This window comes from Bubalus bubalis, chromosome 5, assembly GCF_019923935.1.
Source record: "Bubalus bubalis isolate 160015118507 breed Murrah chromosome 5, NDDB_SH_1, whole genome shotgun sequence".
Classification (NCBI taxonomy): Eukaryota; Metazoa; Chordata; class Mammalia; order Artiodactyla; family Bovidae; genus Bubalus; species Bubalus bubalis.
This window is the reverse complement of record NC_059161.1, coordinates 7,610,339-7,626,953: the sequence shown is the minus strand read 5'-3', so window position 1 is coordinate 7,626,953 and position 16,615 is coordinate 7,610,339. Positions and strand designations below refer to the sequence as shown.

Below are 16,615 nucleotides of genomic sequence, written 5' to 3'. Positions count from 1 at the left end.
GGAAATGTCTGTAACTGTTATCCTGCTCCATCATTGTGTTTGAAGAGCAGGTGATATATTTGCTAGTTTCACACGTCTAACAAATGGAGAGGAGTTCTGAACCAGGACAGATGATATCTAGAGTTTTACTCAGACCTGATATAAATGATTCAGATGATAGGACTTCTAAGTTGATAATATTTAGATGATATTTTGATGATTTATGGGCTTCCCTCATGGCTCAGCTGGTCAAGAATCTGCCCACAGTGCAGGAGACCTGGGTTTGATCCCTGGGTTGGGAAGATCCCCTGGAGAAGGGAACAGCTACCCACTCCAGTATCCTGGGCTGGAGAATTCCATGGACTGTATAGCCCATGGGGTAGCAAAGAGTCAGACATGACTGAGCGACTTTCACTTTCACTTTGATGATTTACATGGGAAGACTTCTGAGTTGATGTTATAATGTAAGGCTTTGTAGATCAGGGTAAGGACTTTGATTTTATTTTAGGTAAAGAGGGAATCCAGAGAAGAATTTCAACCAGCAAAGTGATACGACCCAATTCACATTTAAAAGATCACTGATGTGTACTGTAAGGACATTAAGAGGAAATGATGGAACCTGTTAGGAAACCATTACAGTAGCGTGGGCAAGAGAAGACAAGGACCCAGACTACAGTGATAAGAGCAGGATGGAGGAATAGAGGATTAGATTACAAAATGTATTCTGAAGGTAGAACTGCCAGAAGTTGCTAATAGTAATAAATTCAACACAGAAGATAAAAGAATAAGAGAAACATGGATGATTCTTGATCTGGGACTTGACCAACTGAGTAGACTGCTCTGTTCATTAGCTGAGATGGAGAAGGCTGAGGAAGGTGCAGATTCATGTGAGAAAACCAAGATTTGCATTTTAGACACACCACGTTTTTATTCTAATAGACATGCAGATAAAAATATAAAGTAAGTACTTGGATATAAGAGGAGGGAACTCAAGGGCAGTTCAGAGCCAGATTTACAAATCTTCATGGCATTGAAAACAAAAGGACCAGGAGTTACCTGGTGATCCAGTGGTTAGGATTCCATGCTTTTACTGCCAAGGACATGGATTCAATCTCTGGTCAGGGAACTAAGATCCCACAAGCTACATGGCATGGTCAAACAAACAAACAAACACCAGAACCTATTATATGTTTTGGTTGGTATAACCAACCATCTATTCTAAAGAAAGAACAGGTGGAAAAAGAAGTAAGCCCAAGACCAAAGTCTAATACATTCTAATATTTAGAGGTCTGACAGAGGAAAGAAGCTAGCAGACAAAGAAAGCAAAACAGGTAAAAACAAGTTGAACACAGTGTTAGAGATGTCTTCTTACCAGGACCATTGATACTAATTATAATTATTTGTCTTGACATAGCCTTCATAGGCTCTACTCTACAAAAGCCAAGTTTAAAATGCAAAACTTTCAGATCTGAGCATTCATTTTAAAAATATTCACATGCTTAGGAAAGGCCCACTAGAAGAGGACACAGTAGTGGATGCTGAGGGGATACACAGAGACCCAGAAACTCCTCCATGATACGGCCACATGGAAATTAAAAAATTTTAACTTTAATCACAGATTTTAAATTCTATAGAAAACTGGAAGAAGTGACAATGCTGGACTAATACAGAGAACTCTGGGCATGGCACGGTCTGAGAACCACTGGGATAGGAATGGAGAGAACAATAAAGAACAGCAAGAAGAGCCACATTAAAAAGGTGAGTTCAGACCCACATCTAACTCTACCAACACTATTTTCTCCACTGAAGCTTCCTGTTTCCCCTGCAGCCATAAGCAGGCCTTTATGCATTTTGTTTTCCTACCCTCTGGCTGTCTCTGCCATTGTCTTCTCTCTTCATCTATCCACTGTTTTTACAGTTTTTGATTCCAATTGACTTGTACAGTGTCTTTCGCTGTTCAAATAAATTCTGTGTTTTAAAAAGTTTTTGTGGGACAAGGTAATACCCGTAAAGCTATTTAAAACATTTTTAGTACATCTGGATTAATATATTATAGGTGAAGACTAAAAATGTTTACATAGGGGAAGAAAACAAGGCTAATTTGTACCCCCCGCCGCCCCATTTTAGATAAGAAGCACAAGCCAACAATGGTTATAGCACTGAAAACCACAATCCTAAATCTGAGATTTCAGGGACCTGACTTCAATTTTCTCCTTTATGGTACCGGATACACAGATACATTACACTTTAATAAAGAAAGAGGCTATTCTTAAATGAACAGCAATCAAATCTGGTGACACACAGATAAGCTAGTATGATTATGTCAAATTCACCTAAAAGAGAGTTCAAACCTTTTATTCAACTTGAAAGAAGCGGAGGCCTTCAGACCTGTGGAAGACTTCCTGACAGCACACTGGCACTTCCCGGTTTGCCAGTCATACCCACGTGCCACAGATACGGACATGCCTCAAGCCTCCTCAGGGCAAAATATGAAGGCAGGAAGCACTGCTACTTGGCCAGACTCGGGAGGGCCAACTCGGTTTTCAAGAAAGAAGAAAGAAAAAGACAGTGCCCCAAATTTAAAAAGAGAAAAGAGCAGTACATTTATGAAGATTTCTCCTCCCCAAGTACACCTTTTCCTTTCTGCATACCCTTTCTCAGATGTGATCGCTTATGAGAGTGGGGACTCCCAGGGTTCTGATTCTTTCCGATCTAGAGAATACCTGATTCCTTGCCTCCCACCTAATAACTGAATTACCTTTCCTGGGGCCACCTCGTTCAACCACCTGGTTGTCAGGTGGCTCCTTCTAAGGAAGCACAGACAGCTGTTGGTGCCAAAAGATGTTGTGGTCTTTGGACATGATCCCGATGGGAATCGCAACCAACTCCTCACATCTCTCTGATGGGGTACAGTAATAGAACAGAAGTCAATGGGAGGTCAGCATGCACTCAGATTCCAGATTCTGAAAGGGAACAAAAATCAAACCCTCCATTCTGCACCTCTTCACCACGTCTGACAACCAATAGGCGAAAAACCGGCCTTTACCAGCCCATGAAAATGAAATATACAGTAACAACTCTCAGTAACCACATAATAAGCAGTATGCACTTTATGAAAGGTTATGTCTACAATACAAAGAACTAATATTAATATTTATTAAATTTTATACTTTGTAAGTCCCAATTATCTGCCATTGTACTAAAATGCATCCTACACTGTGAAGGGTTCACTTCATATTTAAGTATCCATGCAGAGCACTGACTCACCTTTTCTAATACAAATAAGTTCATGCACTCCACAGGTTCTTTCTCCACCTGTTAAGAAAAATTTTTTCAGAAATTAAAAACAGGTCATAACCTGAGTCTGACTGTTACAAAGAACTGCTATAAATTAGCTTCTAGAAAAGGCCTCAGAAAAACGTGTCCTAACTCTTCTCTTCCAACTTTACTATAGAAATATGCTAACCTGATACACAGTACCCTCCTGAACCCATAAGCTAGGATCTTATAAAATTCTGGAATAAGGAAGCTTCATACAAGTATGTTCTTTTAAGTGGCAAGTTTCTCAAGAGCAGACATCACAGCACCACTTCCTAAACACCTCTTTACATGATCCAGAAGGAAATACTGCAAGGAAGGACCCACTTTTGTATCCGAGCCTTAATTTATACAGGTAACTTATCATGGAAGGGTCAATACTGTAAAGGCGATATTTATGTTTTACAACATATATTCTGATCCTTTCTCCATTCTCCAGCTACCCACTCTTCTAAATCTACAAGACAAATTTTATAAATAGCATGATGATTAAACTAATAAATGTAACCAAAAGAATTACTTTATCTTAATCACCATTATTAGAAAAAATCACACTCGTTATCTTAAGAGTAATATTATTTGTTAGTTACCATAAAATAGGTATTTCCTTTGCACTGGATTATAGCACCACTACCTTAAACGAATGTGCGCTGAATGACATTCTGTAGTGTTCTTATATGCATAAATAACCTTACAATTGTGCTGAAAATTATGCTTCAACTTTATATAATAAAAATATTAAATAATTTCATCATCTTAGCTCACTACAGAAGCTTATTATAAACAGTTAAGTTATAAGAAATCGAAATATCTTACAGCCATAACATGAGAAAGAAAAACTATGATATCCACTGAAAAAAGTAGGTCATTCAGGAAGCAAGCTAAAAAACTAGAAAACAGTATTTCTATCACTAAAGTAGGTTAGAGCTTCATTCTAACTTGTCTGTAACAATGCCACTGCCTCTTTATTATCAACAATAGAGACTAAACACTGGTTATCAGGAAGATAGACTCAGCAAGAAATGCTTAACATAAAGTTATGATAATAAATTATTACTCAGCAAACCTTAGTATAAATACAGTAAGACTTTATCAAATGGGATATTACCAGTGAGTAATCACTGATTACTGGCTAAAGGGGCAGAATTAACTATACCTACAAAATATACTTTATACAAAATATACTTTGTCTTTAAAAATGAGAAATTAGTCAAACGACTGCTGGAAGGGGAAGCTTTACCAAGTTATAAAAAGTAACTATTTTCAAGAGGTTTAGAAGAAGCATGTCATACAACACAACTATAATATATATTGACACCATCACTGATATTTTCATAGGCTACTTAGAAATAGTCTTTATATAGTCATTAAGACCTATTGTCAAAAGGTAACACTTCTAACTTAAGAGATACGCACATAATTCACATAACAGTCTTTCATGCCTATAACTGAAATCAGACTTCCCGCATATGTAACACAGATTTGTTTGGTTTTACTATACACGTCTAGTCTTCAACATAACTGTATCATTTTTTACAAGGGTTAATATAACAATAACAATAAAAACTACTGTATTCTAAGACTTTTCTCAAAACTGCAAATGACAATAACTCTCAGAAAGAACTTTACAAATGAAAAGTTATGTCAAATAACTACTGTATTTTAAATTTATAGAGTCAACCAATAATTACATTTGCCAAAGTATGCACAAAAACCACATAACTAGGAAAAGCAAGTAATACTGAGCTCTACTATTCCTGATATTTGTTCTGAAAATTCTAACCAACAAGTGAGATTTCACTGATGTGTAACTGAAAAGCAATCACTATTATTACTGAAATAAAAGGAATAGTAAAGATAGGTCAATGCCCGACAAAAAAGTAAAATTGAGGGGAAAAAACTTTCAAAAGTACAAAAGAAAAGTTAAATAAACCTTATTACATTATCAAATACAAAAATCAATATTCTTTTATCCCCAATCCTTCCTAAAGCCAGAAAGAGTATAAGGAAAAAAATACACATTGCGCAGGTTAAATGTATATTTTAATGTACTTGTTTGGGAATCAAAAGGCCTTAATATTTCTTCCATCTGAGATACAGCAAACTGTGTACAAATTTTATAACTTTTTAAACATTTTCTAAAAGCAAATCTGAAAAGTTTACAAGAGAAATGTCAAATTTGTAAGCAAAAAGCAAGCCACTGGAGGCACACCTTGACTTAAATATGGAGATATGGAGGTAATCCAAAAGTGGTCTACTGACTTTTTAAGAGTATAAGGCACAAGGGAAATGATTATTGACTTTTAAAATTTCAGCTTTCTGAGGCATACTTGATATATAAAATTTTAAGATATTTAAAGTGTATACCATTATGATAACCAAGTACGTATATCCAATATACAGGAGAATAATTATTTTTATTTGTTTTTTTGAGATAAATGACCATACAACACTGTAAGTTTAAGGCAGACAATGTGCTGATCTGATACTCTACACAGTAAGATTTCCACTTTAGTGTGAGCTAATACCACTAACATGTCCATGATTCTTTTTGTTTTTGTGGAAGGGACATTTAAGATCTAGTCTCTAAGCAACTTTGAAGTGTATATACATTACTGCCCTTGCTGAGTATTTGATCCCAGGACTTATTTATCAACAGGTCGTGAGCTGTACTTAGGCAGTATCTCCCTACTTCCCCCATCCTCCTTTCCCTGGTAAGCATCCTTCGACTTTCCGTTTTTATTTTATGAGTTCGGCTTTTTCAGAATGTACAGGTAAGTGTTATCATATACTTGTCTTTATCTGACTTGGCATAATGCCCTCAAGGTCCATTCACGTTGTCACAAATGGAAGGATTCCCTTCTTACCCAGAGCTAAATCATATTCCACTGTATATGTACATGTATATACGTGTGTGTGTGTGTGTGTGTTTATCTCAAACCTTCCTTTTCCATTCACCTATTGAAGACACAAAGGTTGTTTCCATATCTTGGTTATTATGAATAATGCTACAATAAACACGGCAGTGAACACATTTCTTTGATTCTCTGTTTTCACTTCCTTTGGATAATTATCCAAGAGTGGGACTGCTGGATCATATGGTAAGTCTATTTATAATTTTTTGAGGAATCTCCACATTTTTTTCTGTAATCGCTGAACCAATTTGAAGGAATGATTATTTAATCAATTAGTCAATCTCTTTAGAAAGAGATGAGTTTTCCACTAAAATGAATAGCCATCTCCAAAGTGAATTCTTGTATAAATAGAATTTTTCACATGCCAAATTTACTTCAAAGACATAATAATAATAAAGACTTTAAAATCATATTCAGTTCAGTTCAGTCGCTCAGTCGTGTCCGACTCTTTGTGACCCCATGAATCGCAGCACGCCAGGCCTCCCTGTCCATCACCAACTCCCAGAGTTCACTCAGACTCACGTCCATTGAGTCAGTGATGCCATCCAGCCATCTCGTCCTCTGTCGTCCCCTTCTCCTCCTGCCCCCAATCCCTCCCAGCATATTAAAATCACTGAATATAAAAAGACTAAAACTTAAAAATAAATCTGTCTAGTTCATTATACATAAACAAACCAAGGCACTAAAGGTTAAATAATGTTGCTCAGGGTCACTAGTTAATTGTCAGAAAAAAGTAATTGGGATCCTAAGTTTAACAGAGTAGGAAAATAAACATTGATATTTCTTCATTTTTATGAAAAAAATTGTGAAAAATTTTTATGAAAAAAAAGAAAATTATGAAATTGTTTTCTAATCCTTTAAGGTAACTTAAGTAAAAATGAATTTCTCAAAACTGTTTTTGGAGATAATACTAGCATTGCTCTTGAAATGATCATCTCAGGAACATGGAAATGAGAAGTAGATAGAAGATGACAAGCTTAGTCAAAGTTACCATCTTTTCCCTCAGGCAAACCCATGTAAGAGCATGATATAAACTGGCATAATCCTCTACAATTGGGGTAAGTCAGGGTACACCAGGAAATAGACGTGCGTGGGCTCACACATGTGTGCTGTGAAATGTGTGCATGTGTGTTTAGACATGAATATGCACATAACTGAAAGGGCCTGGGAGCCAGCAATTTGGGAAGGGGAGGAAGGGTTAGTTACTACAAAGTATGTAGCACTTTTCACATGTCTACAGAAGAAAATATGTAGTGATGTTATATTCCCATCAAAAGGTGCTCAGGTATACAAATTAAACCCAAAGATTTAGTTCCTTAAAAACGAATCTGCTACTGCTGCTGCTAAGTTGCTTCAGTCGTGTCCGACTCTGTGAGACCCCAGAGACGGCAGCCCACCCGTCCCTGTGATTCTCCAGGCAAGAACACTGGAGTGGGTTGCCATTTCCTTCTCCAATGCATGAAAGTGAAAAGTGAAAGTGAAGTCGCGCAGTCGTGTTAGACTCTTAGCAACCCCATGGACTGCAGCTTACCAGGCTCCTCCGTCCATGGGATTTTCCAGGCAGGAGTACTGGAGTGGGGTGCCATGAATCTAGTCCTTTCTAAAACGGACTTTTATTTTTTCTACACATTTACTTTGACCATTAGCCCAAATCACTACAATTTACAGGTTCTATTAAGTCAAACACTACTGCAAAACTACTTTAGAAGTATTTTAAATTCCATTTCATCTAAAGATTTCTCTCCAAAAAACCATGCATTAAAGTAGCCACAGCCTTTTAATTAGTGTCTAGCTCACTTTAATAAACTGTTATAGCTATTTCTTCAGTAGATATCTATATTTCCATAATAGGTATGCAACTTTAAATATTTCCTACTAATGTTGCCAACTACTCCTAACCGCTATAACCCATTTAGACTACAGTCACTAATTTCTAGACACTTTTTAGTTTCTCCCTAGTTAAGTCATTCAAGGAATAATACCAATTTTAGTCTCTGATTGAAAACAGTGTTGTTGAAAGATCATGGTTTGCATAGCATAGTAAATAGTTTCTGTTTTAATCCATACAAGTTTCTATGAATTTTTTCAATAATTATTCTAACAGGTATAAGATTTATCTTATAAATTTACTGTTCACAAATGTAGTCCATTTTTCCCACTTTTGACTACTTTTCATTCAGTTTTTTTTTTGTTGTTGTTGTTAATTATGGTTTTGACTCTTTGAAGCTCATTAATATCATAAAACCTTGAATAGGTATACTTCACAAGAAGGTTTCTACTTAATTTAATTTTCTATTTAATGGAGAATACCTTTTTTTCCACTACTGCACCAGATCATTTTTTTAAAGCTACAAATACTCATTATTGCATTAGTAAGTTCAGAATATTGAATTTAATATTTCATTAAAATCCTCTATCTTTTGATGACTCATACTATTACTGTGAATATCAATTCTAATAACAGCCCTAAAATGTGAAAATAGGAAACTGAACTGAATACACATATGGATCATAGGAGTTTGTTTTTAAATAAATTCCTAATAACAGCTTGCTGTGTTGTCACTATCTCTTCTAAAAAATGGAAAATCCAGTGTTCCAACTTTTAGGTTTCTATTAAAATTTTACTATATATACAAATAAAATATGCAAATATTCATTTATTCAAAGATTGGAATGTTTTTTATTTATAGTAGTTTGATCAGCCTTATGCTATTCCTAAATATAAGTTCACATTAGGTATTAACAGGTGAGGATCTGGGGATGTTGGGGTAAAAACATGAAAGTCAGCTGAATGGAAATCGAATCCATGAAGACAATCTACTAACTACTACACACATGCTATGGACAAACATTATAATCATTTTAAATAAAGCAACTGTGTAAACACTATTACTCAACAAATTGTACAAATAAGCCAATATGTGATTCTGCAATACCACGGAAAATAACAAAAAGCGAAATGCATCTTAATACAAATATTTCTCTAGTGTTTTCTACTTTTTTTCTAATTTTGCTTAGTGAGTTAGAAAAGGAAACTAAAATAAACTGTAAATTATTCAAAAGTACTGTGTAGAGGTCTCTGAACAAATTTACCTAATATACAAACATGTCTTAAATCTCCATGAAATGTTAGAAATTTGATTCCTGCTGAAAGCCAAAGGATCTCTTCCAGGAACATCACTGCTTAAACTGACTGTAAATCTTCCAAAAAACAAACTGTTCAATAAATTGCCTTACTCAGTCACAGACTGACAGCTGAGACTTCCTAATTACATTACCCCTGTACACACTGTAACATCTCTCTAACAATAGCATGGAAAGCAGGAGTGTGATGTTCTCCCTCAAGACTAAGGATACAACATGCTTTCATTATTTTCTTTTTTTAATTAGTTCTTTATTTTTATTTTTTTTGAAGCCCCACAACATGTGGGATCCTAATTTCCGGACCAGGGATCAAACCTACACACCTGCATTGGAAGCACAGGGTCTTAACCACTGGACCACTTGGGGAAGTCCTGTATTGGGTTTTTTAATTACACATTTCAAATGAGTTCTGAAAGCCCAAATTATATCTTGGAAATCTCAGAGTCACAACAAATCTTCACAGGCATCTGAGTCGTACTAATGACTTACAAAATAAATGCGAAAGTGTGTGTAAAAGGCATTGTGAATAAAAAGTCCCAACAGATTCTCTGATTTACCCTTCTTTCACTACTTTTCTTTTTTAAAAAGCTACCCAGAGAGATTAAGTAAAGTTACTATGTGTAGCAAGTTAACAATCAAGATGAATATTTTTACTTCAGCAAGGAGTAATTTTAATTCTGCATGGAGTCTAAAGTTATTCCAATGGAACAGACAGAAAAATGTGGACTAGATGGAGAAGAGTGTAAGTCAGATCACTAAAGACTAGCTTTATCTTGAGGTTTTAAATCAGACTTGCCCTTTACAAAGATAACTAGAAATAGTTTGAAAAATGGATTGGAATGAGCCTTAAGACCGGAGATAACAAACCAAGGGAAAAAACTAATACAAATCTCTTAATGAGAGAAAAGGGAATCAACTAAAATGTAATTTTAGTTAATTTGAGATGCAGGCCTGGTAGGACTTAGTGATCAACAGGATGTGGAGGGTGAATTATAAGACAGGGTTGATTTCCAGCTTTCTAATTCAGACGTCTGGTTATTTAAAAATGCTACTCAGATGGCAAATTTGCATGGAGTGGGGAGTATGGAGGCTGGATTTGGTAGCTGTGAAGACAACTTTGGTTTAGGACATTTTGAATGTCCCAAGCTAAACATTTTTGATTGCTGTGGGACGTCCAACATATATAGCTACTATGCAGAATTATATTAGGAAAACCATGTGTACTTTTAATTTAGTAATAGTGAATTTTTATTTTATTGCTCCAGGAAGCAGAACTAGGAACGGGTAGATAGACAAGTTACTAAATGGCAGACATTTGGTCAAATATATCTGGGCAAGGGATGCAACCCTTTATGATAATCGATAGAACTCTCAACAATTCAAGAAACATCTTGAGTACATACTATATTCAGGTATTGTACAAAATCTAATGAATAAAAACCAAATAAATGTTATGCTCCAGGCATTTATGGTCAGACTGGGGAGACAAATTTACAAACAAGAGATTTCCACATGATTCAAGGGGTATAATCACAGCAGAGTGTACAAAGTAGAGTGAGAACAAGGTTGAGAATGGAAACGAGAACATTAGATCAGGGAGATAAAGAGAAGGCTGAGAAATAAGAGAGGAAGAAAAAACTTCGAAAAACAGCAAAGAGTCATCAATGTCAGACTGATGAAGTGAAGTGAAGTGAAGTTGCTCAGTCGTGTCCGACTCTTTGGGACCCCATGGACTGTAGCCTACTACGCTCCTCCGTCCACGGGATTTTCCAGGCAAGAGTACTGGAGTGGGTTGCCATTTCCTTCTCCAGACTGATAGAGGCCAACATTAGAAGAGTTAATATGCCAGATAACAATTACACATCTTGACAGGCTGGCTAGACCAAAGATTCCCAACCTGTTATCTCCCACAAGATCTCTAGGGTAACAATAAGGGTCTATAAGCCATTCTTAATATTTTAGTATGCTTTTTAAAAATTGTACCTTAACCTAAGATAGGGCTAACTGCTTCACCTCTGACTGGAATTATATTAGCTTAGAGTGGTAACACCATCATCTTATATTTGTCTGGAGTCCTGATTAGCAGATATCTGATTGATAAGAGGAGGAAATAAATGTATTGTAAAATAGGGGCTTTGAAAAAAAATGAATAAATAAAAGTAACCCTTCGTACTTAAAAGTCTGAATTAAAGGGTTAAAATGTTGGGCCAGGGCTAATAAAGAGTACACTTAACAGATACAAATAATCTCTTCTTTAAATCAAAACACTAGTTAGCTGGGCAAGCAACTGAAAACACATGACTTGAAAGTAGTCCAGATAAAAGAGACTGTGATTTTGGTTGATTACAACTTCATCCTGAGCCAACATGAAGCTCCAAAATGGCTATTCTAATTAGCTACACTAATAAGATTATGCACAAGGAGTGATATAACAGTTTTAACAAAACATCTGTAATGGAGTGGCACACTACCATATTTCAAACTTTAAAACATACAACTACCAACCATCCAGAGGAACAATTAAATATTGTGTCTAATAAAGAAAATGCTCAGGAGTTGTCTCAAAACGGTAAAAGTGACGTCAGGTACACAGAGAATAGGGAACTTTCAGTTTATTGCTCCAGAAAGCAGACCGAGGGTGAGTGCATTGAAGGAAGTTACTAACAGCAGATTTTTGGTTAAAACCAGGACCTTATGAACTGTAAGAATTATAGTTCCACATCGGCATAAATGTTCATTGGCATATGGGCTCAATGAACTCATTCTCATTGAATATTTTTATACAAAGTAAGGATGATTCATCTGGTGTTCACACTATATTGTAATTGCATGGTTAAAATTATCTGTCTCCCTCACTAGAATATGTACTCCTTGAGGGAAGAAATGTGATTTTATTCATCCTTGTGGCTCCACAGGGTCCAGCACAGGATGCCAAGCACATCGACTGCTCTGTAAGTCTACAAAATTAACAGGTGAATGAAGACACTGAATATTTTAAGAACCACTTCTTTGGGAAATGGGAAGAGATGCTCCTGTGGGCCCCTTAAAATTCTAAGATGTCCCTAGTATAAAGCCCTCATCCAGAGTTCATTCTACTTCATGACACAGCTTGGGGGAGGGTACAAACAATCTGCTTTAGTATGTGATAGACAGCACATCTTACTTGACATCTTTATTAGAAATGCTAGTATTAACGATAGTTTCCTTGCAAAACTAGAAAAGACATAATTCCTGACAGTTATATTATGAAGCCATCAACAAATTATTAAGTATGAAAATATTGACAGTTTCTCAAGCACAAAAGAATCTCTAGAACAGGAAAATTTGAAAATCTTGTTTTTTAAATATACAAGCAGTAGTAGGCAGAGCCTGGTGGCTCAGCTGGTAAAGAATCCACCTGCAGTGCAGGAGGCCCCGGTTCGATTCCTGGGTCGGGAAGATCCAGCGGACAAGGGACAGGCTACCCACTCCAGTATTCTTGGGCTTTCCTTGTGGCTCAGCTGGTAAAGAATCTGCCCGCAATGTGGGAGACCTGGGTTCAATCCCCGAGTTGGGAAGATCCCCTGGAGAAGGGAAAGGCTACCCACTCCAGTTCTGGCCTGGAGAATTCCATGGACTGTATAGTCCATGCAGTTGTAAAGAGCTGGACACAGCTGAGCAACCCTCACTTCACAGTAGGCCGAGCAAAATGCCTTCAGCTGACATAAAAAAGTAATTGATCACATTTAACAATGAGAGGGAGAAGGGAAGAGTCAATGGAGAAAAGGGGTGGAAACCGCAAATTTTTTAAAGAAATTTTAAGTTACAGGATCATACATGGATACTATCTTGCTAATTCTTCTTCACCTTCTGCATAAGCCTTTTTGTCTTTACCAAGTCACAAGAAATTCTTCCACAAAGTGGTTGGGGAAATAAAGTACAAAACATAAATCAGTATATTCTGTTTCTTGATTTTTTACCTCCAGTAAATAGTAAGATAAAGTTTGAAAGTACTGCTCTGGATAACAAGAATATCAAAGATTATCAGGAGATCTTATTCCCAGTGCTCTCCATCACTTTAGCTAAACGGTGAGTGGGTCCTAAGTCTCCTCAGTGGTGTCTGACTCTTTGCTACCCTATGGACTGTGGTCCCTCAGGCTCCTCTGTCCATGGGATTTACCAGGCAAGAATACTGGAGTGGGTTGCCATTTCCTTCTCCAGGGGATCCTCCCCACCCAGGGATCGAACCTGTGTCTCCTGTGCGTCCTGCATTGGCAGGCAGAATCTTTACCACTGAACCATCTGGGAAGCCCCTTAGCTAAAGCAGATACTTGAAACTGTCTGAATAGGTAATCAATCTCTTAAAATAAGTAAGATAAACATAAGCACACAACTAAACCAATTCTGGATCCGGCAAAGCTGTATGCCTCAGGGTTGGCCACCAAGATGGGAAGTGCTTTCAAAAGTTGTATTTAGGAGAAACATAAAATTTAGGCTAGGTCTGACAATGCTGTAGGTGCCTTACACATTTGTACAGATGCATACACATACACACAGGGAAATTTTACAAACCACTTTCATTGTTTGAAGTAAGGGAAGAGTGGGATAGGGGCTCAAACATGCTGCAGACTTGCACATACATCCTAGACGTAGCATATTAATTTTCACAATATTGTCCTTTAAAACAAAGCAAAATATAGACACTTCATGCCAGTTACATGTTTCTGTAAGAAGAGAAAAATACACTTTAGTGCCAGCTGTCTACCTTATCGAGGAACTTTAATTAAGCTATTTTTTGAAAATATGAGTATGGATGGCACCGTAACACTTAATAGACTGACATATATGCAGGATTTTAAGAGTGTGCATTTCTTGTAAAGATGTCTTTGCATCTCTTTCCTAGAGAAAAACCAGTTTTGAGTGTTAGGAGGGAAAAATACTTGAGAAGGAAATTACCCTCACTCCAAATTCCCTGGCCCCCTACAACAGCACACAGAAGGGGAAGGACGGACAGCGCAGTCCAGCATCTGCTCCAGAGTAGGGGCTGAGAAGGGTTAGGACGGGGGACAGCAAGCTGGCCTCCCAGTTTGGGAGGAAGGGGAATATCGCGGGAGGGCGGCTTGCTGGGGCGAGGTCAATGGAAGGCGGGGTACACCCTGCGCTCCCGGGCTCCTCCAGCCCGTCCCGCCGGGTCTGCAGGGCCGCACCGGACGCCCCCCGCCCCTTCCCCCGACTCGGCGCCGCCGGGAGCTAGCAGCGGCCCCAGCGGCGCCGTACCTGTCGGCAGGAGCCGCTCGACTCGTCGCGCCGGGCCGCGGGCCGAGGCCGACGGAACCGCGGAGGCCAGGTATAGAGTCTGGCGGCGCCGCTCCGCCCACCAGCCTCCCGGGACGCGGTCCGGGACCCTCGAGCCTGCACAGCCGCTCCGGGGCCCATCGGCGCCGCGGCCTCCCGGGCACCCCCGAGCTCCAGCTACCTGGGCGCCCCCCCACCCTCCGCCCCAACCGCGGACGGCCTCCACTTACCTTCAATCGCCATGATGCGCTCGCCCTGGACCGCACCAAGTGCGCGGCCGGGGGCGGCGAGCGGGACGCGCGGGCGGAGGACGCGCCGGGGCCGCCGGCGAGCGGGGCGGGGCGGGGCCGGGCCCGCAGGCGCGGGGCGGCGCGGCCGGGAGGGGCGAGGCGCGGGCGGGGCGGAGGAGGGGCCCGGGCGCCGCGGGCGCGCCGAGGAAATGGACGCTTCCTGGGCAGCCCGCCGCCGCCGCCGCCGGCACGTGACGCGCCCCGCCGCCGCCCCGCCGCCCCCGCAGCGTCTAGCGCCGGGGTTCGGACCAGGAGCGGGGCGCGGAGGGCCCCCGGGGGGCCTGCACCCGAGACCAGCCCCGGGGCCTCTCGGCGGCTGGAGCCGCTCACCGAGACGTCCGCTCACCGAGACGTCCGCTCCCCGCTGGCGGGCGGCAGCCGGAGTCGACTGAGGGGCGCGCGAAGGCTGCGGTCAGCACCATGGACAGGTCTCAGCTGTCAACCGGGCTCCGGGATCCCCACCCACCCGGTGATGACTCCCTGAGATCTGGTCATCCGAAAGCCTGCTTGTTTGGGTTTTGCTTTGCCTGCATCAGCCAGATACTCGCCTCAGATCTCCGCTGAGGGTGAGAGACAGCCAGCTGGCAGAGAAAGGGATCCTGAGGACAGCCGCTTCTCTGTCTCCCTCCCTCTCCGTCTCAGTTTCTCTCTCACACTCACACACACACATACACACACACACAAACACACGCAACGTGTTAGCGTGCACTTCACCCCTTAGGTTCCTGATCAACCTGATCGGTTCTTGCCATCAACCTCAGCTTGGTTTTTCCCGTCGGAAATACGCGTTGGCATTTGTCTCCACACATTTGAGGTCACAACAAAAGTAAAGGTGAGACAGACGTTGTGATAAAGGGCCTGAAGAAGCAAGTCCGTGCAAGTTCTTTAAACGGGCAACCCAATGAGCATTATGAACACAGGTCAACGTTGACCACAGAACAGCTGGTAGATTAATTTTGACCTGAGGTACTTGAACCACTCAACTTTCACCCAACTTTCAACTTCATTTGGTACTTTGAGGACCTGGACAAGGAAGAGCTTAAACAAGATTAACGCACAGAGAGTTGGTGATTCTCCTACAGAAAAGTGCTAACTCCTAGTGCAAAAGAGCTATACTGGGGACTGAGACAAAGAAAATTTTGCACTTATGTAAGTGAGATTGGACTGTAAATCTAGGGCAGAAATTTGTGTAATTACACAAATTACATTTGTGTAATCTCTCCCTCAGTCACAGTTTGTGTTCAATACGCATTCATTTTTTTACCATTTTGATTAGTCCAGTGAATATTTATCAAACTAGCATTGTGCTAAAGGTTAACTACAAGAAAGTGTTGTTACTGAAGGATCAAACAAAATGCCCTTCTACCAGTAAATACTAAAATGTCTATACTTTAGGAAAGATTTGTGTGTGTGTGTTTACCATAGATATCTGTGAGATTCAGATAAAATATGTATACTGCCAAAGTTATTTTCTCCAGGCAGCTTCCCTTAAAACAGCCTTGAATTCCAAGGTACTGGTTTGAACTTGAAACCACAGTTCTGGGTTTGTGGTTTCTGGTTGGCTTTGAGTAATCCAATTGCTCAGCTTTTTTAAGGATTTCATAGTGAAAGCCAGAAACAAACAAAAATCATTATTTCATTACCAACTACACAAGTTAATAATATATATGGATCCAAGTTATGTGAGCTCCCATA

General features: G+C 39.6%; 1 protein-coding gene across 3 annotated transcripts in view; it reads right to left on the bottom strand.

Annotated features, from left to right (window-relative positions):
• Window positions 1–14,974, bottom strand: part of SYT14 (synaptotagmin 14) — a 198,704-nt gene extending 183,730 nt beyond the window's left edge. Inside the window, exons 1-3 of one of the 3 annotated variants that reach the window (XM_044942662.2) lie at window positions 14,861–14,950; window positions 3,247–3,294; window positions 2,738–2,942 (exon numbers count right to left, since the gene is read on the bottom strand). Coding sequence is in view for 1 of the 3 variants with exons in the window: in XM_025285400.3 (XP_025141185.3) it covers window positions 3,247–3,294; window positions 14,861–14,873 (61 nt within the window). In the remaining 2 variants the exon portion in view is untranslated. Of the gene's footprint in view, window positions 1–2,737; window positions 2,943–3,246; window positions 3,295–14,860 lie in introns of all 3 variants that reach the window. The other 2 variants (XM_044942663.2, XM_025285400.3) reach the window with 2 other exon arrangements.
• Between the last annotated feature and the right edge of the window lie 1,641 nt (window positions 14,975–16,615).